The sequence below is a fragment of the Clarias gariepinus genome, chromosome 22, assembly GCF_024256425.1.
Source record: "Clarias gariepinus isolate MV-2021 ecotype Netherlands chromosome 22, CGAR_prim_01v2, whole genome shotgun sequence".
Taxonomy (NCBI): domain Eukaryota; kingdom Metazoa; phylum Chordata; class Actinopteri; order Siluriformes; family Clariidae; genus Clarias; species Clarias gariepinus.
In genome coordinates, this window is record NC_071121.1 from 13,020,194 (window position 1) to 13,047,424 (window position 27,231).

General features: G+C 38.0%; 1 protein-coding gene across 1 annotated transcript; it reads right to left on the reverse strand.

Moving 5' to 3' along the window:
- Nucleotides 1-3,324: 3,324 nt before the first annotated feature.
- Nucleotides 3,325-26,701, reverse strand: avpr2ab (arginine vasopressin receptor 2a, duplicate b). The gene is made up of 6 exons (XM_053482124.1): nucleotides 26,246-26,701; nucleotides 17,814-18,164; nucleotides 15,921-16,166; nucleotides 14,240-14,386; nucleotides 12,947-13,571; nucleotides 3,325-6,250 (listed from the first exon to the last, which is right to left on the reverse strand). The coding sequence occupies exons 2-6, from the start codon at nucleotides 18,153-18,155 to the stop codon at nucleotides 6,048-6,050; spliced, it is 1,563 nt and encodes a 520-aa protein (XP_053338099.1). The 5' UTR covers nucleotides 18,156-18,164; nucleotides 26,246-26,701; the 3' UTR covers nucleotides 3,325-6,047.
- Nucleotides 26,702-27,231: the final 530 nt, after the last annotated feature.

The following is a 27,231-nucleotide window of genomic DNA, read 5'->3' on the forward strand; positions in this document are numbered from 1 at the left end:
CCTCCATGCTTTTAAAAATGGGTCTCCAAGGAACGCTCCCCCACCACACACACGCACACATACAATCCTTTTTCCATTTATTTCCTTCTTTTCGTTCCTGTGCACCATACATATGCATGATCTTAGCAGGCTTATTCAAATGGAAGCAATTAACAGCCCCTGAGCCTCTAGGTGTTTGTAATTAGCTAAAGTGTCAGTAGGCATTGAAGCTCATACTGCAAAAATGTAGTATTTTAGTAGTAACTTGCTTTCATTTTTACTCAAGAGTTACATACTGTAGGCCTGCAGTTTTACCATTATAAAATGGTATGGGTATATAGAAAAAAGACGCATTTTAGATTAATTATGCATATCATTGCTCTCTAAACACCCATGCATCTTGAACCCAGGACAGATTCCCTGGTTGTCCCGCGCCATGATGGCAGTGCTTCAAACCTGCATAGCAATTTCGTAGCTATGTTCTCAATTAACGCAATCCAACATAAAAAAATAAAAAAACTTTAAAATAGAATGAAAATATCTATAAACTAAGAATTCTGTTTTTGTGTGTTTTGTGCACATATAGTCAACAACTATGATTCCCCCCACAATACCTAGTGTATAATATGTTCAATATGAGCAATTTGGGATTCAGCCAGTGACAGGTTCTTTTCTGTCCTGCTATTAACTAAAAACTCATTTTGTTTTTCTTAATCCGTCCATCTGCTCCCATCTATCCTTTTTCATTTGGCATGTTTTCCATTCCTGAAGAAATAGGTCCTTAATTGCCCACATGTGTTTCTCTCCTTGATGACACCCCATTTACTCCATACATTCTTTTTTTCTTCTTCCAAAACAAAGAATACTTTTTTTTTGGAACTTTTCACAAATCCTCTGTCTGATCTCAACCTGTCTTGCCTCCGGAGTCTACTTGCCTGTGTGCGATATCAATACCAACAATTGGCTTTAAGGATAGAGCTCATTAGCACTAACCAGACAAACAATGACTCATCTTCTAATAGTGTGTCAGCAGAGACTTTAAAATGGCTTCATGCTACCTTCTTTCCTTTGCTTTACTTTCCTCTGAATTAAATATCAGATTTTTTTTTTAGTATAGGCAACTTGGTGACTTCAGAATATGTATATACAGTGGAACCTTGGATTACAAGCATAATTTGTTCCAGAAGTGGGCTTGTATTCCAAAACACTCGTAAACCAAATTAATTTGAAAATAATTTTCCCATAAAAATAATGGAAACTCAAATTATTCGTTCCAAAGCCCAAAAAAATAAATACATAAAAATAATTAATACAAAATATGAAGTAAAAATAAAACAAATTAACCTGCACTTTACCTTTTAAAAAAAGTAAAAAATAAATCCAGACAGATAAGTGTTTCCGTTTATGCGTGCAGGCGCTGTGTGTGTGTGTTTGGTTCTGTCGTTATGCGCGCACACACATAACGACAGGCTGAGGGAGAAAATGCGTGCACGGATGCTGATTATACAAGTGAGAGACTAAGACCCAGCAGGGGAGACGATTACACACTTCCGCAGCGCAAGAGACATTGGCTCAGTTGTGATCACGTGACACTCGGCTTCAAAACAAGAAGCACATGCGGTACTCGTAAACCAAGACTTGCTTGTTTTTTAAGTCAAAATTTATTAAAAATCTTTGCTCGTCTTGCGGAACATCGCAAACTGCTTTACTCGCAATCCGAGGTTTCACTGTATATGTGTGTGTGTGATGTAACTGTGCAAATGAAAATTTGTAGAAAGACTGATAAGGGCTTTTGTAGATTGACTCTGTATCAGATACTGCATGTGATTTATGTTCGTTATTCTCCAAAGCTCACCCGCTGCAGCTGTTCTTAGGACTCTGCGCATCCTTATGAACCAGATCACTCTTGGGATGTCTGTCATTTATTTTCTAATAAAAATGATTCATTTGAAATTGTTTTTGGATTTTTTAAATTACCCACAAGGCGAATTCTTTAGCAAGGCCGATTCTTTTTTTCCTGTTGTTTTCGCTGTACAGTGAAGACATTTGGGTTTGAGTCCTTACGAGAAATATGAGATGATAGATCAAAACTCTAACTTTAATTTCTTTATATCTATTTAGACATTTTAATCAACCTGCAAACTCTGATGGCAGACCACCCACTCATTAAGTGAGTAACAGCACTGTAACAGAAATCCATAATATTTAATACATGGTTGCATAGACTTTGCTCACAATAACTGCATCAATCTGGTGACCCAACAATATTCCCCTGAGATGTGTTTCCAGGCTTGTATTATAATTCTTCCAGTTGTTGTTTTGTTCTGACAGTGTTTTTCCCTTCATTCTCCTCTTTAGGACATGAAGTGGTTATTGACTTGGCCAATCTGAAACCTTGCACTTTTTCCCTCGGGTCATTGTCTTGCTTCATGATGAAGTTCCTGCCAGTTCCATTGGATGCATTTCTGCGTAAATTAAGCAGACTGCAAAATTAGCTGTAGAAATCTGAACATGCGCTACAGCTACCATCACCTTACTGCTGATGAGAGTTTTGCATCTTACAGTATGGCCTTGATATGTCTGCTCTCTGATTGGCTCCACATTCTTAAACACATCTAGTTGTAATTATTAGGAAACGAAAAATAAAATTCTGATCTCATATTCATCTTTTGTCCTCAATATATAGAAAAAAACAACAGAACTGGACTTGCCGTTCCAATACTTTGAAAGCGGTATAATGGTGACAGTAACTGCATTTCCCTGTGGGTTGGCCCTGCCAGTGCTGATTGATGATGATGGTGTGTTAATGTGGCAGCTGGTGTGTTTGAGCCGACACAGTCTTGTTTGCTGTCCTGTCTCACTGGTTTCTGTAGAACAGAGCTGAAATGAATGAGAGGAAAAACATGTATAGTGTCTTGTACTTATCTGAGACCAGGGCACAAGTTAAAAAAAAAAAAAAAAAAACTCAAATGTAGCAGGATAATTATGTTTTATTTTGTGAGACAGAAAGACAGGAGACAGGTTCCTTTTTTCTCTCATCTATTTTCCTTTCATCCTCTTTTGTTTTTATTGTTTAGTCTCATTCTCCATTTTTTCACGTTCCGTACCCGAGTTCTGATCTGATCTTTTATTTTTCTCTTCTGCATTTCTCAGAGTAAATACATAAACCATATAACCTTTGTGCTCATCTTTGTTCTGTGCTGTATTATCATATTTTCATATTATATGTATGAAAGAATAATGGTAGCCTGTGGTCTGATTATGAAACATTTGATGTTTTAAATTTTTCAAATTATTATTTTATTTTAGATTCAGTTCATTACTTAAATGAAACAAGACAACTCCTTTAGGTATTCAAAACATTTATTACAATATTTAGTATAATGCAGATATCGTACATCAGGTAGGTATTTCAAATAAAATCTCCTTCTGTGGAAAAAAAAACAAATTTATGATTATACTTAAAATGCTGTATGGATGTTCAAAATACAGACACGAAAGCTTCTTAAGTAGATGTTAAACTGCACAATAACTCGCTTTCATATTCTCATACTGAGTAATTTATGATACCAACAAAATATTGAAAGACCAGCAGCTCAATATTATAGTCTTCAAATGAGTAATATAAAAATATTATGACCTACAACTACTAAGTGCAAGTGTTGTTTTTTTATTCTTTGATCCATTGAGGTCAAAGATGCAAAATGTTCAATATAGTGACAACAATTTACATGATGCTACAGTTTAAGGAAGAAAAACAGAACATAGAATATGGACACTTTGCGGAGGTAAGTTTTTCTCAGTATGATATATTAACCTATGCATATTTTTTAACCCTTTATCATATTGTTAAATTAGAACATTTATAATATCTTTCCTTTTTATACAAATAAGTTATTCCATAAATTCTGAACATGATAAAAATGGTCCCCTAATTCCAACCATGAAATACGTCTGTGAGAGCAGATAAGGGCTGAAAGCGGAGCTGAAACTGTAGAACAAGTTATCATCTCTTATCTTTATTCTGCTCTATAATAGAACTGGTGTAGAGCCTTTATATTATACACCGGGGGGTACCGAAGGTGAGCAGAAATTCAAAAAGTTACTGTTCACAGAAACTCATCATTGAGAAAGGCGGTTATTAGAGAGTGCTTTTTTATGTATTTTTGGAGTGTAATTTTTTATTGTAAAATAAAACGTTTAAGCTCGAAGTACACTATATTGGTTGCACCAGTTTAAGAAAGTGGGGGTTTCACCAGGCCATTTCATTAACACATCACTATATTGTGTGACAGTACCTCAGTGCTTTGGGTTCGCCTCAGCCTGTGCCACGTGGCCATGCGGGTGTCTGTGCTGGGCTTGTAATTTTCTCAGCACCACGGCCCTGATGGTAAGTATTTCACTTCGACCAAAAGTCTAGCAGTTGGGCTCGCTTCCATACTGCTAATCAGTTTTCTATTGGGACATACCATGGTTGCATTTTTTAATTTATTTGTTCATTTATTTATTGTACAATTACCACTAGGCTGGTTTTCTCAACTATTTGCTTCTTTCGTTGATGAATGCCAAAAGCGATCATCACCTGATAACCATCAAGATAAAACCATATGGCTAGCCTATAAATGTCCTCTGCTTGTCCTGCATGTCCTCTCACCGTAGACTCCTTAGATTTATGCCCATGCCCTAATATTCACGAGCTCCTCAGCGTCTGTACCTGGGATATTAATCTCCATAAGTGCACTGCCACTGCAGCCGATATGCATTCGTTTTCCTTTGAGTCTCGGCTTCAATGCGCTTTTTGAGGTTGAGAAATTATTGTAAAGCCCTGTAACTTGTTCAGGTGAATATACTTTGAAAATGAGCTACAGATCCAATCAGCTATGTTGAGTGGAAGACCTGACTTAGGTTTTCTCTTAGTTTCTCTACGACAGCTTTAATATTGGTCAGCCGGGCATTCGGTGCTGCTGAGACACATTCCAGCATTTCGCTTGAATCATCAGAGCACTCTGATGGCGTCCTGTCAGCACTCACTGATGGGGTCGGCTCATTATTTATGTTTAGGGAATGAGAATCAGTCACAGGAGTCCGTCTCCATACAGTGTGTAAGGCAGCAATAAAAAAAACCCTGCTCTTTATTGGGCTGCTGCATTGAAGCGCTCGCATTTGTCTCATGCCTGCTGTAAACTCCTGTTCATTCTGACACTGTAAGGGCTCTCACTCTTCCTGTTTGAAGGGGGCTGAGCTTTCTGCCTATTCCTGTTTCTTTTCGATTCCTAGGGGAGACATATCTGCTGGTCATTTCACTCCCTGCTACAAACATGCAGTGTCAAAGGAAAGATAAACAATAGTCAGCAGTATTTAAATAGCATTTTGCATCCTCTTCCTCGTTTACGCGAATAAGACTAGAATAGGAAAGAGGATAAGAGTGACTTGGAGGTCACAGGCACGGTCGCAAGATGACAACTTTGATATCGAAACCCAGCAAAGACACAAATAAATGTATACTCCATTAGTTATGAAACACATTTCACTGGCAGTCCAGAATGAATGGACTTAAAACAATGTTGTGTTTAGTTAACGTTGACATCTTTAGAATATTTCTTTACTGTTTGGAGACTATGACTTTTCCCAGCACCTTCCAACATTTCTTGCAAATTAATACTGCCATTATTTGGTAACATAATCCTGTTCGGTAATGTCGGAGGCGCCTGCTTAGCCACAGCTCGGTTTTTAACAGTGGCATCTGCCCTTTGGCTGGTCCTCTCCCAGTCTAGAGTAGTTTTCCTGTTCAGCCAACTGGCAATGTCTCACATTCTCACAGCTTATTCTTGACCTATCGCCCAACACACACATTCACACACCCATACATCCATGAACAAAAGTCTGCTCCACTGCATACTTTTATATTACCGAACCTATACCATTCCTGCTTTGCTTGCTGCCCACTGGGCACTGCCCTTTTTAAGTACATCCACCGGGCGGATCTTAAATCCTAAAAGCGCTGTGAGAACTGGAAAAAGTCATGGATTTGAATCTGGTGGGTTCATCCCTGTCTGCTCGTGTGCATGTTAGTAGATACTGTCCTTGGTGGTGGTCGATGTGTGTGTGGCAATGGAGTCGTCAGGCAGTGAGCCACGGCGTGGTGTGGGCACGTGGCAGCGCAGCAGAGTAAGCAGCTCGCGTGACACACTGCTGGAAAAAGCAGTGTAGATCCAGGGATTTGTGCATGAGTTCAAGCTGGCCAGCAGCATCAGGATGGTGAATGCTACTCCTGGAAAACACAAATACGTATTAGTGAAAGAGGACAATGTTATTTTTAAAAAATACTTTCTGATTAATAGTTACATATAGGGACAAAGTATTTAAATATATGTGGTATCTGAAAGCTTAGATCTACAGTAAGACTGGGATTTTAAAATATTTATCAAAATCTAGGTTGTATTATACATGTTCGCCACTCATTCTTAATTAGGTTTGGTGGGGATGTTTTTTCAGCTTCGGCATATTTTTAGGTCCTCGCTCACTCTCCCATGCCAGCCAGATATAGAGTGTCTCAGGCAAAGACCTCAATAAAACTGCCTTCAGATCTGGGCTACAAATCATGTCTAATCCTGCAACACTGTGCTTATGCAAGCATAATATTTAACCTTTTTCTTTGGTAATCTGATTCTGGTAAGTAAAAGAGGACAATTGGCTATCTATTTTTGAAAGCACACATCAAAATTTGTTCCAGCTTACCAGGAAAGCTGGTTACTGCTAAAGATTACACAACCTGAGCCATTTACACAACACGGTAATCACAGGCCGTATCATTTAAACAAACATTTCAGAAGACAACAATAAGCATATGTGGTATCAAATTAAATTTAGGGTTGGTAACTGTCTTCAGGAATCTTTAAAGGTAGGCACCAGCTTTAGATAGATTTTTTAAATATATGAAATATATGTCATAAAATAACCAGCGGAAATTCCTTCACCTACATAGCGATAATAAAATTAGCAAAGCGCTGAGGATTAGCCCACTGTTCTCAGTGTCGTGAATCCAATTACGGAAGACGAGAATGGGAAAGAGGAGACGGGCAGCCTCCTGGGGACCTTTTAGAGACTAGCTGGTCATGTCCCATGTCACATTATTAGTACTCGGAAAGTAAATGAGGAAATGGGAAAATTCCTGTATAAAAGGAAGCAGAGCAGTAGCTTTATCGAGACTCTGTGCAAGTTAGTCTTGGATCGTGCATTATTATTGTGTTCCTGGTTAGCCATGTTCTCTGCTAGCTAATCTTTCATCATTTAAGATTTTTCATCCATGCTCTTTTAGTTAGATCAGAGCGCTAATTCACATACATTTTAAGAAGAATTCTGCATGTAGGTATTAAACGGCACACATTAGGCCAGCTGACAAAAAAAAAATTTGTCCCTGAGTAATCTGGAATAATAGATCATTAGAGCAACATGAGAGCATGGGCATACGGTACTAGTCCTACTCCCAACTCAAAGACCATCTGTTTAGTGAAGCAATAGTTACTTGGCAACCGGCTGGGCAAATTGCAAGAAACCCACTCTAATTTAGACATGGAAATGCTGAACAGGGCCAGTGAGATTACAGAGCACCTAGGTGGGAGGACATCTGTACATGTGTACACACAGTCAACTAACAAATGTTGCACCTTTTATGAATTTTTACTATACACCGAAAGTGTTCTAAAGTGTTTTAATTGAGCAGAATAAAAGAACACTGTTACATGTTTTACCTAAAAATGTCCTTCAAATTTTCGTATAATCCCCTCTTACATTAATGCACTTATCCCACTGTTTCATTAGTGCTTGAATACCATCAAGGTAGAACTTTTTTAAGAACACCAGAGCCATGATCGGACTGCCTGCCTCAGGTCTAAAATGCTGGCCTCCCCGGAACTCCCCCAAAACATGTGGAACTGGCTTGGAGCGAGGTCAGGACTGGGCGGGGAATGTGGCTATGAATGATTGTGCGTACAGTTCCCACAAACAGATGCGTCTCTTCCATAAGCTGGCGACAAATTGTCTGTCAGTTTTCAATGATAAGGCTTTGCACTCACTAAATGTTTATGGGATTGACTACAGTGGTCTCTGAGTCACCTTGGCTGCGATTGCCATTAATGGCTGTAATGCCTTTTTTAAAAACAAACATTTGCAGAGTATCATCTCATATACAGACACAATTAAAAAAACAACAACTTATTTTTGATGAACAGCAAAGAGGTTTAATATGTGTCAGTTGTTCCTCAAGAAAACAAGGCCTAACTGAGATTTTGGAAACCGAAGAATATTTTTTAAAATAATAATAATAATAATAATAATAATACTGTAATAATAAAAGGAGAAAATATATCTTACATTAAAAAAAGAATAAAAAAAAGATGCTGAAAAACATAATTTCCATGTTAAGATGTATTTGCAATAGTAAATATATGGTGCCAATCTGATTACCAGTAATTTGGTTTTGATGGAAACCATTAAAAAAATTGTGGACTGGGTATTGGAGAAAACACACCCGGTGACAAGGTAGCAAACCCATAGACCCAGTAACAAATAGCAAAGACGTATTTTATAATCAGACTTGCCTTTTTTATTTACATTTTCTTATATTTATAATTTACAGTATATTATATTCATCAGTGCAACTGATTGGTGCATGATGAGTGAGGTTAACCCTGAAGTGTTTCAGGGAAGAAAAAAAATATGAAGCTTAAAACATAATATTGGATATGCATTTTGCCTGATTCTCAAGATTTCAGTATTGATATCGCAGAAGAAAACATGTTATTGTACCATCTGTAATAGCTTTAAATAATATACACCTACTGTTCACCTAAATATTAATGTAGGTAGTCAATCAAGCAATCATGTAGCAGCAGCACAATGGATGAAATCATACAGATAGTTTTAATGGTCACATTAAACATCAGAAAAAGGAAAAAGTACTGTATGCTCTCCAGACTTTGATCATGGCATTCCTATTGGTGCCAGATGGACTGTTTTGTGTATTTCAGAAGCTGCTGATCTCCCTAGAAATTTTCACAGATTTTTCAAGAGTCTTTAGAGGTTACCCAGAATGGGGTGGGAAAAAAAAAAAACACTGAGTAACTCTAAGCAACACGTTTCGTGGATAGAAGTGCTGGTAATAAAGGTCAGAGGAAAATGACCAGATTGGTTTGAGTTGCCATGAATGATATACTGTAGTTCCTCATACAATCACTTACTTCAACCATGGGGAGCATAAAAGCATCTCATGAGGAATTTGCACAAAACATTGAATCATGACGTGAAAGTGTTACAACAACAACAACAAAAAAAAAACCCCATCAGGTTCCTCTCTACGTTCAGTAGCCAAGAACAGACATGATGGCTATCATAGGAAGCGGATCACCCAAACTAGACATCTGAAAATCACCTGGTCTATTTCCAATGTTCATCTGTCCAACCTGTGCCTATGATGGCCTCAGCATTTGATTCAGCCCATCCGGCACCAACAATAAAACCACAATTAAACAAAGGTAGAAGGTAACTAAGTATATTTACTAGGGATGCACCGAAATGAAAATTCTGAGCCGAGAAACGAAACTGAAATTTTTGGATGCACTTGGCCGAAAACCGATACCGAAACCGAAAATGGCTTCATTAAAAAACATGTTTCAAATCAAATTCAAATTCAAATTTTATTTGTCACATACACAAACATACACAGTACGAAATGTAGTGAAATGTATGTTTAAAATATTTTCTTTTTGTTTGTATTAAAAAAACTACAAATTAATTAAAATTATTGCAACTTTGCTGTCCTCATTTGAAACTTTGAAGTGCTCCCAAACCGCCGACATACTCCGTGTTTAATGCGTAATGACAGCGCGAACGAGACGGGAGGATGGGAGAGGCGTGGCGACAATTTCGGCTTTTATTTTCGGCGCTTTCTTATGTTTCGGCCGAAACCGATAATGCTATTTCGGCCGAAAATTTTCGGCGGCCGAAATTTCGGTGCATCCCTAATATTTACTGTTTGATGTATCTGTACTTCAAGTAGTTTTGTCAGAATATACTTCTTACATTTGTTCTACGACATCCTAATAAATCCACTCCTGAACAAAATCTTAAGACCAGGGAAAATATTACAAGTATTCACTGGTGGATGGCAACTAGGTTGTAAGTACTTCTTTAAAATAAAAACTGCTTTTAAATTCAAACAGGCTGGTCATTAGCTGATCAAAACCTTTAAAATTAAAAATCTGTGCAGAAATATGGATTTAATGTCATTGTCCTTCAGCCAGTCACACTGTCATGATCTTCTGATGCAAGGCTTTCTGTTTTTGAACTTGACAGGATTGCTGAGCTGCACAATCAAGGGCTCTTGCAACGCGCCATTGCTCCCAGTTTTGGACGCAGTAAGAGATTTTTAATTTTTTTAAAGATCCTGAGAGTTATGGGACAAAAAAAATCAAGTGGTAGATCCAAAACAATTTCACCTGCACTAAGCCTGAGGATCCGATGGGCTGTCCATTAAGACATAGGCCGATCCTTGACGCAAATTAAGGCCCTTACTGATGCGACTGCAGCCCAATAACCATAAGACGGCATCTGCGAGAGAAGAGCTCAAAGAACAAAAAATGTCTTCAAAAGCCATGTCTATTCCCACACCAGAAAACTGGCCCATTTAGAATTTGCAAGGGAGCACCAAACATGGCACCAAAGAGGAAAGAAAGTTTATTCTCGGACTTATTTAATCTGGATGGCTTCCTGATGGCTTCCAACGATACTGGCAAGAGAAGGAGATCCCACTGGAGATGTTTTCTAAGCGGCACAGTGGAGGAGGGGTGGGTTTTCTTTCAATGGGAAGTATGGAGCTTTAGGCTGTGCAGGGGCATCAAATGGCGGCTGGCTATGAGGACATGTTGCAGAAGGCATCCTTCTTGACTGAGGGCCCTCGTCTGTGTGGTAATGACTTGGTCTTTCAGCAGGACAATGCTGTAGTTCACAATGCCCGACTGATGAAGGACTTCTTCCAGGACAATTATGTTGCACTTCTGGACCATCCTGCACAATCCCCTGATCTAAATTCCCTTAAGAATTTTTGGGCTTGGATGGCAAGGGAAGTTTACAGAAACGGACGTCAGGTCCAGACTGTGGATGCCATTCGTGAAGACATCTTCACTTATGGAGCAACGTTCCCACCAGACACCTGGAAACAGTTGCATCAAGCGTGCCGAAACGAGTGTTTGAACCTATCGACAAACCTTTGACGATATTCACTACTGAGTCCTTTTTTGTTGTGGGTATTTTTGGGCTATGATCTTAAACCTGTAATCAGCTGATAAACAGCCTGTTTAAGTTTAAATGTAGTTTTCAATAAATTGCCAATATCTGTTTTTTGTCTTTTTTGACATTTTGAAGCATTTCTGATCCATCAACCCGGTAATTGTTCTGGAGTTTATCTGTACTTTCTACTTCACTACATTTATGCATGGTTATATTACCTAACCAGAGTAGTGTGAAGTAATCGAAGGGCTAATAACGCATAACTGCTTGTTTTGCCTTTTCTCCGGGAAATGCTTCATTATGTAGCACAATCCTGGAGAGCCAGTGTCCAGCACAGTTTGTAATTCCACACCTAAACCCCCCCACTGAACTTAGTACAGATTAGTAACAGATTCAGCTGTGTTAGACCAGAAGGAACACCAAACTGTTGGACAGCGTACTCTCTTGACAGGAGATCCCGGATGTAGCACGTGTGCGATATTAGAAATGCAGACAGTTGTAGATAGCAACGAAACGGCACATCCACATTCGGGAAGCACACACACAAACACAAACACACACACACAGAGAGAGAGAGAGAGAGAGAGAGAGGGAGACTTCTTTTTTTGCAATTACTTAAAGGCTACTTTAAGCTAATAGAAGCTTAATTAAATTTGAAGATAAGTACTTCTGTATTTTACTCAATTAGAATTATAAATGGAGGACTTCTATTTTTACTTAAGGAATATTTTCCCTAGGGGTTCGTTACTTTCCTCAAGTAAAGGATTTGTGTACCTTGCCCACCTCGGCAATTAAAGTCACAGGGATCAACATGTTTCTTCATTCTGATGTCTGGGGTGAATTGTAACTGAAACTTTTTCCCTACACCTGCATGATTTATGCATTGTGCTGCTAACAAATGATTGACTCACTGTATAACTAAATACATGTACAGATGTTTTTAGTCTTGAGAAAATCTGTACATTTATTTAGTTACCCAATGAAGCAATCCTTATAACTGACAGCCACAAGCAAATAGGTCACATAACACATTATTGAATCATTACACCACACACGACTTAGCGATAGATAAATCTACATTTGATCACATCTCTATAACCAGCTTTACAAACATGACCCATTTTTATACCAAGCAGAAAATATTTAGTTTTGTTTAATATTTGCTGGAGCAATATATTTAATTCTGTGTAATAACTGTAATATTATTATATTGTAATATTAATAGTATAGTCAATACACAGAAATGATATATGTGAGTGTATTTCCGTTGATTAGAAATCGCAAAAACAAAAAGATTTATGCAAGATTCCCTAAGGAGTGTTGATATCACGGACAGAAAAAGAGCTTTAACCTAAGCTTTAACTTTTTTTGTGAACATCTCCTAGTGTGCACTGAAATTAGTGAAATGTGCAGTCTGTTTTAAGAGCACTTGACACGGATGAAAACAAACACCGGGAACGCAACCAAGCTATTTATTACGGGCCATGGCCTGTAACATGAGGCCATGGCCTGTAATAACATGAAGCCACATAACATGTAACATGAGGCCACATGAGTAAAGTGCTGAAGAAAGCAGTTGACGCAAGGAACAAACACACCTCTGCTGTTGTCCGTAACTGGGAGAGTGCAGGTGTTATCATGTAATGCGTTTGATTCACAGAAACAAGATCTTCTTTCTAACCTTGGTCTGGAGGGTTTGGATCCCAGGCTGCCCACAGCTGGACGATGAAAAAAGGAGACCAGCAGACAGTGTAGACCAACACTATGACCAAAGTCATCCTCACAGTCTTTGACATGGCTTTAGAAATGCCAGGAGGAGGCGACAGGGGAAGATCGGGTAACACATCTGGCCAGAGTTCAGAAGTTCCTGAAAGCTGGCCAACCACTGAGGATGACCCTCTAGACTGAGCACTACTGGCTGTCACACCATGTGCATTAGAAGTATCAGGAGTGAATTTATCTGAGGGAGGACTGGTTGATGTGGAGATTTCTGTGGATGCGAGAGGGACAGAGCAGGGATCACAGGAATCACAGGGGTTATAAGTGGAGTTTCCGAATGGCTCAGAGCTTGATAGGCCCTCATATGAATTCCGAAGGTCCGTAAGGGCAGAGTTACTGCAGCAACGTCCATGGATGTCAGTCTGATGATTGTGGGTGCCTTGTGAGTCTCTGTCTCTCTCAGAAATCCCATGATGACCTTCCTTCTGAGGAAAATGGAAAACCACAGAGTTCCTCTTAAACTCCGCTGTCACCATTCTCTCCGACTTCAGGTAGATATTGTCATGGATCTCTCTGAATATACGCACCTGAGATGGAGGGATGAAACAGTTATTCCATGATTGAAATTTAGGATTATAATGAAATACTGCTATAATGACCAGGATAACTCTTTGTTGTATTTACTTTAAGTGGAAATTATGGAAGTAATGCAATTTTTTTTGTTCACCCAGTGCTCATCTCATTATTTACTGTGCTATACAATCGGCTGTAATAGTTGCTATAATAACATCAATAATTTTGAGAGTCTTATAATGTAACAAGATCCAGAACGAATCTCTGTGGGAATGTTTTTGTATCTAATTAGTTGAAATGATTTAAAAACAGCATTGCCATAGAGCGATGGAAACAGCTTCTGCTACAAAATGTAACTGCTGACACAGATAATGTAGACTGATCTGATAAGGGTTAGGAGGCACATTACTGTGACTTGGCAAATAGTTGATTTTAACTTGATGCTATCAATACATGCTGTAGATTTACACACAAGCCATGGGAGAAAAGTCCTACATTAATCCAGTCAATCTGGAGGATACAGACATGGGGACTAGCTCCAGATAATGCACAGTGAAGATAAAAATAGAAAATATGTTGTTAGCCAACAGACCCCAGAAAAAAAAGTGTTATGCTGCCAAAGAAGAACAAAAGGAAAACAAAAAACTTTAAAATAAAAGGAAGATTGGCCAAATATCTGTACCTGACAGACTGTAATGATGATTGCTGGTAGAATGAAGACGACTATAGTCATCCAGGTCACATAGGTTTTGAGGCCCCATGGCTCAATAAAGTGGCCCCAGCACTCAAACTCTCCAGGGGACACTTCAGTCCGGGAGAAGATGAAGACCTATGAAAAAAGAGTTGTGGTATGCACGATATCTCAAATGATCTTTTTTACACCTCAAATAAAATGAGTTTTAATCACTTATTTAGAGCAAAATATAACCCTTTATCACCCATCATTTACACTGCCTTGCCAAAAAAAGTCACCATTTCTGAAAAGCCTATATCCTGCAAAGGGACCAACTGTGGAATTTGGTTGAGACCTGTCCAACATATAAATAATAACATGGAAGGAGAGTGCAACTTCGCATAGGAGATGTGTTTGAAAAAATAAAGAATCGCAGGATTGAAATTATACACCTGTGTGTCCATATAATAATCATCTGTTAATCAGGCTAATCCGAAAATTTGCTAGGGAATATAACAAGTGGACTTTAGAGCGGTGAAAAAAGGTCATGTGGTCTGATGCGTTCAGACAGACCTTATTCCAGAGTGATGACCCGTGTTGGGGGACGTTACTTTTTAAAGACAAAATTACTGTCTTTAAAAATTAATCAGTTACATTACAGCGTTACTTTCTGATAAAAGTAACTAGTTAGAGTAGTTTTCCATTGCAGAAAATAAAAACTCCTTTGTGATTCCTCATGCATGTTGTTTTAGTCCAGACCTTTATAATTATCCTACCATCATCACTCAGCGAAGTTTGGCCCAGAATCTGTTAACTATTAATACCCCTATCTCACCTACGCAGTTTCAGCAGGAATAACAAAGGGGGGGGGGTCTTTAACACACACACAATAACGGACTGGGAATGCTGCTGTCTGGCTCACAGATTACATAAATTGTCTAAATTACAATTTTGGATTACATTTTTGAAAAAATAAATAAATGACTGAGTACTTAAATGGCGCATCTAACACGTTAGATTACTTGTAACATCAACTCACTTTGTAAAGCGTTACACCCAATACTGGTGGTGAGCATGTCAGGATAAGAATGAACACACTGAGCTGGTGGTTAAGGCATTGGACTATGGTTCGGAAGGTCCCAGGTCCAAACCATCAAGTTTCCACTGTTAGGCCCTTGATGTACAATGAAATAAAATTGTAAGTCGCTCTGGATACAGGTGTCTGCTAAATGCCCAAATGTGATAGACCAGGCATACAGTACATAGTGTTCAGTGCAAAAAGCCTCTGGAAGCTGGTCAGGTCTAGGCTCAGCAACATTATGTGGTAATTAAATGATGTATAAAATAAGTCAGCTGACGACCCGAATGTACTGAATGACCAGGTTATCACATCAATGTTTTTTTCAGAATGTTTTATCCTGATGGCATGGCATATTCCACTCAAAAGTGTGAAAAAATGCTCCTGGAAGCAGGAATCATTTTCACACATGACCTGGCCATGACAGTGCATGCTGTAATCAAAGCTAAAGTTCAAAGGATATATTAAAATGTGTGACTTTTTTAGGGCCAGACAGTTTATAATAACCCCCATGACGGCAAATAGTATATTCCAGATATAACTTGCCGGCAGTATTTCAACCAAGGACGGACTTCAAAGACAAATATGCTCATCATATCCTGTCCTTCACACCTGTGGTAAACTGAGAACAAGGGCCAGACCCCAGGCCACCATGATGGGCGTGTTCCAGCACGAAGTTTTGCCTCCACGATACGCTTGAAGAGGGCAGCAAATGGCATAATGGCGGTCCACTGTCATGGCGACAATCATGTACGAGGAAGCAAACATGCCCACAATCTGCAAGTACTTGATAAGGCGGCACAGAGCATCGGGGCCCTGGAAGCGCTCTGTGATATCCCACAGCAGCTGTGGCAGCACCTGTGGGAGTAACAGAGATGGAACCAAGTAGATGAATGGCACACTCTGAAGCTCGCTGCCAATTTATTGTCCAAGGCTTCCAACTGTGACTCTGAGAAATGGAGGAAACAATGGCAAGATCTCCAATATGTTCAGGATAGTGGTAATTACTCCCTGTATAGTGCATAGGTTCTCCAAACTTGCAGGAACATTGTTCCTTAGTAACCTTTCTGCGTTATTCCAAAATGTACTGACACTGATTAATAAAAAAATGGTGGCTGTAATGTATTTTTTTTTATTCGTTAATTTTACTAATCCATTTTTTATTGGTTGAAAAAAACATTTCTATACTTATCAAACCTTTCATTTCTAAAATTGACATTTCATCACATGATATGCTGCAATATATATACAGTGTTATATATACTGTATATACTGTTGCTGTGATAAAAAAAATTATATGGGACAGAATGAATACATAATGTATATATGTATATGTATACTGTTGTGAAAGGTGGTTATTAGAAATGTAGCCTCCAAGTGAATCTTTATGACTGCATGCTTTATGCTACTGCATATTACTGTTGATTGGCATAATTGATGACATGAGTGTTCCTATTAAAGTGACTAGTTAGTCAATATTTACTTGGGAAGTGACAAAATTAACATTATTGAAACACAAAAAAACATTTTGCATCATCAAAGTCTCATCAATATTCAATCAATAAATGTAATCAATAAATGTAACAGCATTATACATTTTCTTTGAAGAAAACAACTGATTCCAGTTCAGGGTAATTCAGCCAGGACGCATTTAAATAAATTAGTTTCAGTCATAAATTCTACGGTTAAATTATTTTAGTTTTTACAATCATAGTCCTGTATCTCACAGCACACAAAAAACTCCCGTCAGACTGCGACGGTTCTCACGGCATCCTAAAAATATCGCAGAACGCAATGGGAATGGGGTCAAAAGAGAAAAATGTGCGTTTATCAAGTTCATACTACTTCCTATCCACGACCCTGTCAGGTTCTCAATGTGTCTATCATGTTGTCATTCATTTCCTATCACAGACACGATCAAGCGCTCACCAGGTCAATTAAGAACAATGTAACAATGTAATTACTATAGACACAATGATAACCCGCTGCATGAGTGCAATAAACGTGGTAAGCACTAGAAGAACATATTATGAACTTAATGTGTACTTCTAAAAAAATTAAAATGAACCCACCTTGGTCATAGCACAGGCTTTTTTTCTTTTTGCGCCCAATTTTTCCCATCCTCACCGTGCTTGTAGTGAGTTAATGAAGTCCTTTGGAGATGTTAGTTATGCTGTTAACTGGGCAAGGCTATTGTTACTATGACTTTACATCCTTACTTATGTTCTTACCAGATTTTACAGTACTGCTTTTCTGCCAAATTGTACTAAAAAGTTCTTGCATTCTACGTTCACACGATTTTTGCGGATGTATTGGGAACGTTGCGTAAGTTTAAAAAATATTCCGCTGGACTGTTAGCTGAGAAAAAGCCCAAACTTACTTAACTAAAAGGATAAAACAGAAACAAACACCAACAGATGCTTAGACTGATTTATAATTATTTTTCTTTAAATGTTTCCCCCTTCTTTATATGCACTATCCATTTCTTCATTTACAAAGAAGTACCTGGAAGAAGGCCACAACAAGGTCAGCCAAGCACAGGTTGATCATGAACAGGTGCATGGGCGCATGGTGCTTTCTTCTGCGCAGTAGCACCCACAGGACAAAGCTGTTGCCCAGGGTGGTAAGTGCCAGCACCAGGCTCAGCACTCCGATCTTAGCCTGGGCCAAAGCTGGGTCCCGTACCCTGGCTGCCCCCGGGTGTGGGGTGGGGCTCCATGTCACCCCGGTGCTGTTCAGGGAAGGCAACAACCACAGGAAGGTCTCAGTGCTGCTGAAGCTACTGCTCAGGTTAAACAGAGACTGATTGGCCCGCGCTGAATCCCCTTCCCAAGAGGCTGCTGTCATGTCTGTGGCCTAGAAACAAACATCAAGAAGGTTAGGGGGAAAAAGAACGGGGTGCGTACCTGCACCAATTAAGACAAACTGTTCACAAAAAACAAGCTTAAATCTTCCACAGCAAAGCCTAAGTCCAATGAGATTTCAGTTGTCAGATTGCTATTCTCTTGAATCGGTCCTCATTTGGCAGGGTATATACAGAGGCAACAATGAAGAAAAACAGATTGCATATATCAAATAAGCTCATTAAAAAATACATCTCCATCATGCTCAGCAGATTAACTGTGCAGCCTCAGCTATTGTTTTAGCACTGTTACACAGAAAGTGCTTAAGGCTCTTTTCAAATCCAATCTGTCTTTCAACCAAAACATGAATGCAATTAAATCTCCATCATGTCCTGTGGATCGGTTCTGAGGCATTTTTTCCCTCACACGTCAAAGTCAACATGAAAGATGGAGGGAATAATTAAAATAGACTTGCTAAAAATGTGGCTTTCAAAAACTGCAAACTTAGTTTTTTTCCCTTGTGACTTTTGAACCTGTCCTGTCTACATTGTCTTCCTTATTTTGGAGTAAATTCCTGTTACAGGTAAGCAACCTTTTACTGCTTAATCATTAATTGATTAGTTTGTGGATACAAACAGAAATATAAACCTTGCTGCTATGGCCTTTCCTAATTAAACACTCTTACCATCTAAGGTAGTTTAACTACCATATAAAACATGGATACCAATTCAGTGCATTTGAAGTTCTCTAGCTCAGTCAATTCTGCTAATTAATATTTACAGACCCCCAGGGCTAAACTTCTGAGAATCCAGAAGACTGTCTAAGAATAGCATTTATATCCATTCTGGACTCAGAAGGAGTAAATCAGTGTGTAGCAGGACCCACTCGTAAAGGTGTTCAAAATCTAATACTTTAATGTAATTTTATACTAACCTACGAATTAAATACAGGAATTATAGAGACATTTCCACAGTCCGAAATTATCTCAGATCATTATCATATCTCATTTAAAGAGTGTCTTAGTAAAAACTTATGTATTCAGGCGCATACCACACTCACATCAACCACTGCACTAAGCTCTAGCAGTAATTTCCCAGAGTTATCAACTATAATTGAAACACTGTCTGACCTTACAGAACTTGATCAGATGACTGAATGTTTTGAGTCAGTGTTACACTCTACCTTAGATAATGTCACTCAAGTTAAAATAAAAACGAATTATAGGGAAATAACTAGCACCCTGGTATAATAATCACATACAGACCTTAAAACAGACTACTCGATAGACTCTAGATTCTTATTTAGAACTGTAGCACAATTAGCCAGGAATATGACTAACACAGAAACATTAATTTTTCAGGTAACATCAAAAAAACAAAATATCAAGCAAAAATTTCTGACTTTAAAATCAGACAATTTTATAATTTGGTGCAGGTGAAAAACTGATGGGTTAGGTTTATGGTTAGTAAATACTTTACTTCCCTTCATTAGACTTAACTAATTATTGTTAGCAAAATCAACAACCTGTGTACTTGATTCTGTACCTATAAATTTATTTAAACAAATAATACCAGAAATAACTGACCCCCTTTTACTCAACTCTTCATTCGTATCTAAATCTTTTAATTTAGCAGTAATTAAATCTGACCTTGAACACTGTCAACTGTCCAAGTATCTTGTAGGCCAATATAAAATTTCGCCTTTGTATCCAAGTTCCTAGAAAAGGTTGTCCAGTAGCACAGCAGCTATGCTAATATCTACACAGAAACCGAGACACTGAGGTGAAGAGACAGGGATGGTTAAAGTGGTAAATGACCTGTTTCCTTGCTTGTGTTGCTTAACCTCAGTGCAGCTTTCAACACCACTGGTCATACTGTTTTCCTAAATAGATTAGAAAATGTAGAAGTTAGGGGCAGGGCACTTTCCTGGATCTGGTCTTATTTGACTGATCATTGTCAGTTTGTAGATGTAATTGGTGACTATTCTTTAAGTAATAAAGTGATGTTTGGTATTCCACAGAGTCCTGTTTTGGGCCCACTGCTATTTCCTCTCTATAAACATAATTTTTAAAGCCAGATGAAAGACACCAGCTTAATAGTTGAAAAGTTGAGAAATGTGTGAAAGACATTAGCGACTGAATGCTTTTCAACTTTCTTTTAAAGACAAAAGTACTGGTACTATGTAGAAGTAATCTTCCTGATCACATAACAGTAACTCTGGATGAACTGTCTGTTTCATCTTGTGCAGCAGTAAAAGACCCGGGTGTGATTATTGATTCCAGTCTTACATTTAAAGCCCATGTCGATAATATTACTACAATATCCTTTTTTGATCTCATAAATCTTGAATGAACAAGATACTAAATATAATGTCATGCAGGACAACTTGCTGTCGTTACCTCTAGGTTGCACTACTGTAACAGCTGTACAGCCAGAGTTCTTACTATAACCAGAAGATATACTGTATGCACATCTTCCCTATCTTATCCACACTGCATTGGCTTCCGGTGAAATTTTGCATTGATTTTAAAATACCACTATAGTACTATGCAACTCAATAACCACGAAAATTGTCTTTGTGTAGTCTGATGTGGGCAGTTTTTCTGTGATGGCTTGTGACTAAAGTCACTAAACTGTATAGGACTGAAGATCCCACGAACATTTTTGTACCTGAGTCTTATAGCACACAGAAAAAACAGTCACTGATTGATATCACCTGATGTTCCCTGTTGAGTCTGTTTCCTTTCAAGATTGCTTCCTATTTTCACCACGGGGAGTTTTTTGCCAGTGTCGCCACGTATTTCCCTAGATCTTTATAAATTATTTCTATATTTTTTTCATTCTGTAAAGCTGCTTCATAATAATTACCAGTTTTAAAAACCATATATAAATAAAATTTACATTTATTTAATTAGAAAAATGTTCATTGACCCAATGTTCGCAGCCTTGTAGTTTATTTTTGGCATTCCTTCCTTTTAGCAAATTTATATACATGCATTTGACTGGTTAAGCTAAACAAATCTTCCACAGATGCCAAGCTGGTGCTTATAAAGCATTTTTTTTCATATGTTTAACGGCTTTGCATCAGTACTATTTCAAGTTTGGTACCTGAACCATGGTTCACTACTGGATGACACTTGGTGAAGAGTAACAACAGTTATTGTCATTATGCTCATGTAAAAAGAAAAAAAAACAATGCCTTCAAAATAATCTTTCTTAAGTGTTCTGTAAAGCTATTAAGAAAGCTCTCAAGAGATATTGATGAGAACAAGCAATGATGTAGGATCAACTGCAGTGGATTAAGTGAGAAATTCAAAGAAACAATCAATAAGTGCTGACAAACACTGCAGCTGTTCAGAATTTACTAACCAAGGATACGGTAAATGCATGTGTGTATCAGCGTAGTGTGTGGTCCTATTATTGTTAATGTTATTCCTCTTCCAGTGCTAAAAGTGGCTTGCTGACTGCGGATTAACAGTATGGCCATTAAGAAATCTGTAGCAATTTCACAACACAGATAAGGCAAATGTACATCACTGAATACACAGCGCCATGATCCAAAAGCACACGTTGTGTTTGTATTTATCAGTCTTTATTTATTCCTGTTTATTAGTCTTTACTAGTCTAGTCTATTACCCTTGTACTGTATGTTTGTGTTGCATGTTTGAAATTGTGGAAGCAGGAAAAAATTTGTGTCAGAACAATTTGAATTGTTATTTGCTAAACGCAATTGCCACATTTCAATAAACACCTATGAATGGCCTATATCATGGTGGGTAGTTTGGGTAATATTCACATCAAATATTAGAAAAATCTCATTGACCAGGGCATATTTGTTTATGTCAGATAGGACGATGTGAGTATTATAAAAATGTAAAAAATTTCACCTATTCATAGAATATTCGCAGAAACAAAAACAAAAAAGTTAGGTGCAGACAACAAAAACAAAAAATGTCTGGTGAGTGATGTTTGTCACCCTTTTTTCAGTTGTAATCTTTGTAAAGATTATTGTTCTTTATTAACAGATGTTTGACATGTATGAAGTTCCTGGCACAATCAAAAACGATTTTGGCCTCACATAGCTTTTACATATAATTTTGTCTACAATAAATTTAAAGTTTGTTAATATACCTAGGTCTCTGTAATGAGTCTAATTTAAACATACCATACTTTACCATTTACAATCAGTTAGTGCATGAATTGCTAGACGACTAAGCGGGGACACATGTGTTCTTATTAAAGTGGCCAGTAAGTATACACTCAACCTTGACCTTGATTGTGTATTAAGCGAGTGATGTGAGTGACTGTTCTTTTTTCTTTTACAAAACATTAGATATAAGTTGCATAATTCATTCATATTAAATGCAGTTAAATGTTAAATGCAGTTAAATGCATTTAAAAATACACAACCCCAATCTCTCATAAGGCACTTTCAAGCATCATACGTTCCTTCATGCCCGCACGCACATTCCCACCATGCCACTAGCCAAAGGCTTCCCGAAAAACAGATGCCTCTATTCGATCAATTTCCTGAATGTAAGCTCCGCAGGTGCTAAGACTGAGTCCACTGGGAATCTCAAGAGGTGTCTGCAGGAACTAGCTCCATGCAGTTTGCTAGAAATTTAAGCAGCCTTTAACTGAGTTCCGAAATAAAAAAATCTTTAACATGTCTGTTTTTTTTCCTCCTATATCTGTCCCATTAAAAACTACCTTACCATTTTATATTAGAGCCGCTTTTCTCTGCCTTAGCGTTCTCTCTATTTCTCTCTTCAGCCTGCTCAAGAACAGCGGCAGCCAGTGATAGGTTTCTAAATATACTTTAAAATCCCTGTTGTGCTCCTCTTTGGGGTCAAAGAGGTGAAAGATAAAAAGGACAGAGCGAGTAGGAAGGTCTGGGCCAACCGCTGAGACCAGAAGCATTTTCACCTGCTGCTCATCTGTTTATCTTCTGCTGCCGATCTGCTCTGTCTCTCTCCATCTTGTTTTCCCACTGCGTTTTTGTGCTATGTTCTTTCAAAAATGCCCAAGGGGGGAAAAAAACAGCAATATATTATAAAGTGGGTTATATTTTTGTTTCTCTTAAAACAGAAGTTAATAATGAAAGGAATGGATTGGAGATGATTAAAAGGTGTGGATGAAGATTAAGCTGTTTTTTTATACACTCTATGCTATAATACGCTTTTAATTATTACAATTCCGTCAGTTAAAAAGCAGAGGAGAGGAGATTCCTCACTTTGCCAAAGAAATCTCATTTCACACTTCCTAGCTCTATTGCTAAAGTAAAACCACCCCTGGGTTGCACGAGTCTCACAACTCATAGAACCCCCAGCCCTCTAGTCATGTTTTGTGCATCGCTTGAGAACGAAAAATCTTAATAGCACATAAAAAAACTAGGACATGTGTTTTACCTCTCAGCATCTGGTTGCCTCTTATGTTTGACTAACCCGCTTCCACCCATTTCCTCCTTTAATGTTCAACCTCATGTGGTCGGTGACCCTCAGGCCCTGTTCGGCTCCCTCCTATAGTTCTATAGGCAACCACACCTTTATTTCTTTCCCGGTGTTACAGGATTGTATTTAGTGACCTGGAAAGTTTGTTTTTCTTACATGCAACTTAATGTGTAAATATTTTTTTTTTTGCAATTGCAATTTAAGCATTTTAAGAAAAGATGAAGAAGGCCAAACAACAACATAAGTATGTGCCAATAAAGCAAGCATAAAGCTGGAAGGTAATTGCACATGATGGAAGATGGAAGGAGAGAGTGTAGTGACCAAGCACAAACATACAGTTGCTTTCATCTTGAAAAACGACCCTAATATGCACTAATGACCAAAGCATACACATATTAACCTATCTTAAACTGCTGCACTGTTGCATAATGTGTTACACTACACATAAAACCAATTCTTAATGACTTTCCCTTTGACATGGATGACAGATTTCTATTTCCCTGTTGCCAAAACCAAACCTTGTACCTTCTTATGTGGTTTGTAGTTCATCCCCACACATGAATGCAGCAGCGTTCACTAATGCAACTTAGAAACCACTTGTCTCACATATCCTTGTCTCAAAGTTCTCCAAAATGTTTTATATAAAAAAAAAAAATCTTTTTTATAAAGATATATCAAGACTCCAAATAATGCATGGATGCACATTAAAGATATTAAATATGTTTTGTTATAAGGTAAATGAGTCAGCATTGGTTTATCTTACATGTATATGTTACATTGCATGAGTTGCACACGCTGAATTTGCCCACTAGACTTCAGTCTAATTTACAAGCTTAAACCCAGTTGTATTCATGGTTTAAAAAAGGGGGGAAAAAACAGTTATAAGATTTTTTCCCCCCTTTTTTTACAGCAACATGCTGGCACAGCAGGTAATGTTTCTGCTTTACAGCTCCAGGGGCCCAGTTTAATCCTGAGCTCTCGTTACTGTCTGTATGGAGTTTCTGTGCATTTTATCCTCATGACCGTGTAGCTCTCCGGTTTCGTGCCTTCTCGCAAAAAAAAAAAAAATACAGTAGTCAGGTATATGAAATTGGCCCAGTGTGTGAGTGAGTGTTTGTGTGTGTGCGTGTGTGTGTGTGTGTGTGTCATGTTCGCTGGCGTCCAATCAAGTGTGTATTCCTGCCTCACACCCAGTGTAACCTGATTAGGTTTCGGACTCTCCCTGCCACTGATCAGGATAAATCAGTTTCTGATGATAAATGAATACTTTTTGTTATTTTTCTTAAACAACATACTTTTTAACACATTAAAAGGAGACAGAAACACCATTGGTTATTTTGAACATTTGTATTCACCTAGTGCACAACAGTAAGAAATGTTTGTATAGTAGTGGTGGCCTGAAAAACAAACACATGTACCCACAGCCATGTGCATGTAGGTCAAGATCTCTGCATTCAGCCAAAGAAAGACTAGAAAACATCTGTACCGTTGCCTAATTTATTAGAAGCATCGACATCCTGTGTCTGAAACCACTGAGGCATCAATGCACTACACATCACTTAATGAACAACTTCAGAGTACCTTCAAAACCCTTTTAAACATTTATCACTTTTTTACCACCGGCAAACGTTTATTTTTTTACGTTTACAAACTGTGCCAGCTTAACTCCTATGCCAATACAAGGCTGACAAAAACAGGCAAATATGCTATAAATGACTACAGAGTCTGTTTATTACAAATGACATAACCAACACATACAGAAGGTCAGTTGCTAATGCACAACAACACCTAATTAAATCAGTTAATTAGGCTTGATTCAAAGTTCATTTCACTGATGTCACCCGTACAGGACTTTAGGGCAGAAATACGAGAAAGCAGGCACTGTGCATGGAAATACAGCCCTGCGGCAATGACTGTTTAAACAATACAGCAACCTAAAGGCTTGTACAATTTTTTATTTTACTATTTTTTTAAATCAGGGTGTCTGCCAAAAGGAAACACCGTTTTCTTAAAATTATGGAAAACTTCCCGGCTGTAGTGTGAATAGCTTATTGTTGATTTATTTCCACTTGGGATTTGTTTACTCGAGAGCTGCCAATAAATCAAGAGCTGCCACGATTTTTTATTGCTCCTTTCGGGATTGTAAAAAAAAAACAAAAAAAATTAAAGAACTTGCCAGGGCGATCAAGTAATGTGGATCAAATTACTTGTTTTAGTAAACATAATCATCATCAACAACAAAATAACAAAAACATTATTATTATTATTATTATTGTTATTATTATTATTTTAATATAATGGTACAGTATATACTGTATGTGTATAGTTGCTATCCTACTACTTTGTTATTATCATTATTATCATTATTATTAATCTTGTTGTTTACTACTACTTAATTTAGAAGTGACTTCTTGGAGCCAGTTTTTACATGTAAAAGCATCCTGAACTGGATAAACAGAGAGCGTGGGAATATCTGGGCTACGCGACCAAAACATCTGCAGAACATCAAAATACAAACTACACCATCACAAGTTCTTGTAAGAACACTTCTTATACATAAACACATCTCTAAATGAAAGTCTTCAACATAAGATATTCCACTATCACTAAAATCCCGTTAGTGTAAGACAGATAGTGTGACTTACTGAAGCCTGATCAGGGTGATCTTCTGGAATCTTCGCTACATTCACGTGTCTGCTGGAGCTTCAACTGCTGCCCTGAGCCGTCTTCCCCACTGACCTCCTCCGTCACTGTCCCAGCGCTCAGTGCCGCTGTTTCATCCACACTGCACACTGTCCTAATGAACACCGAGTCCGTGTCCGTCATGGCTATCACCACCAGAGGTGCGTTTACATCCCATTTCTGCCATCAGTCGGTTACCCGCCGAAGTTTCATTCACAATTTCGTCGGAAGTCGAACAAAACCGCCGCCGAGCTGCCAATTCATTCTAGTGCTGCTCGGACCTTGAGGTAAACTTCTCTACGGGGTTATTACTGCACTATGGTTTTACACCGTTGCTGAAGCTTAGCAAGATTTTATAAAATGTGAAAAAGAAAGGAGGCAAGAAGGAATAATACCACCACGTTTGCATGAGCCATCGATTGTTGGCGTTCCCCTTCTCTATTTATGTGTCTTACCTAAACGCCAACGGCTCCAATAAACTACTGACTCCTCCCTCTGTCTCTCTCTCTCTCTCTCTCTCTCTATGAAGTGGAAGAATACAGTTTTTCGGAAAAGAATAAATATTTCCTAATTTATCTGATTGAACGAAGCCAACCTTAAGTTATCAGTTTAATAAGAATATATATTTATCAGTGATTTTTGTACTCATTATCAGAATTAGGTCGGTAGTTTAATTCATTTACATAATCTATTATCAGTCATATGAAGAATCAGTATCAATATTAAGTCAGTAGTTTAATTAGAATCAATATCATGTCAGTGATTAATCAGCATCAGTTTAAGTATGTTGTTTATTTAGAATCAATATCATGTCGGTGATTAATCAGTATCAGTATTAAGTCAATAGTTTAATCAAAATTAACACCATGTCAGTGATTAATCAGTATTAGTATTAAGTTAGTAGTTTAATCAGAATCAACATCATGTCAGTGATTAATCAGTATTAGTA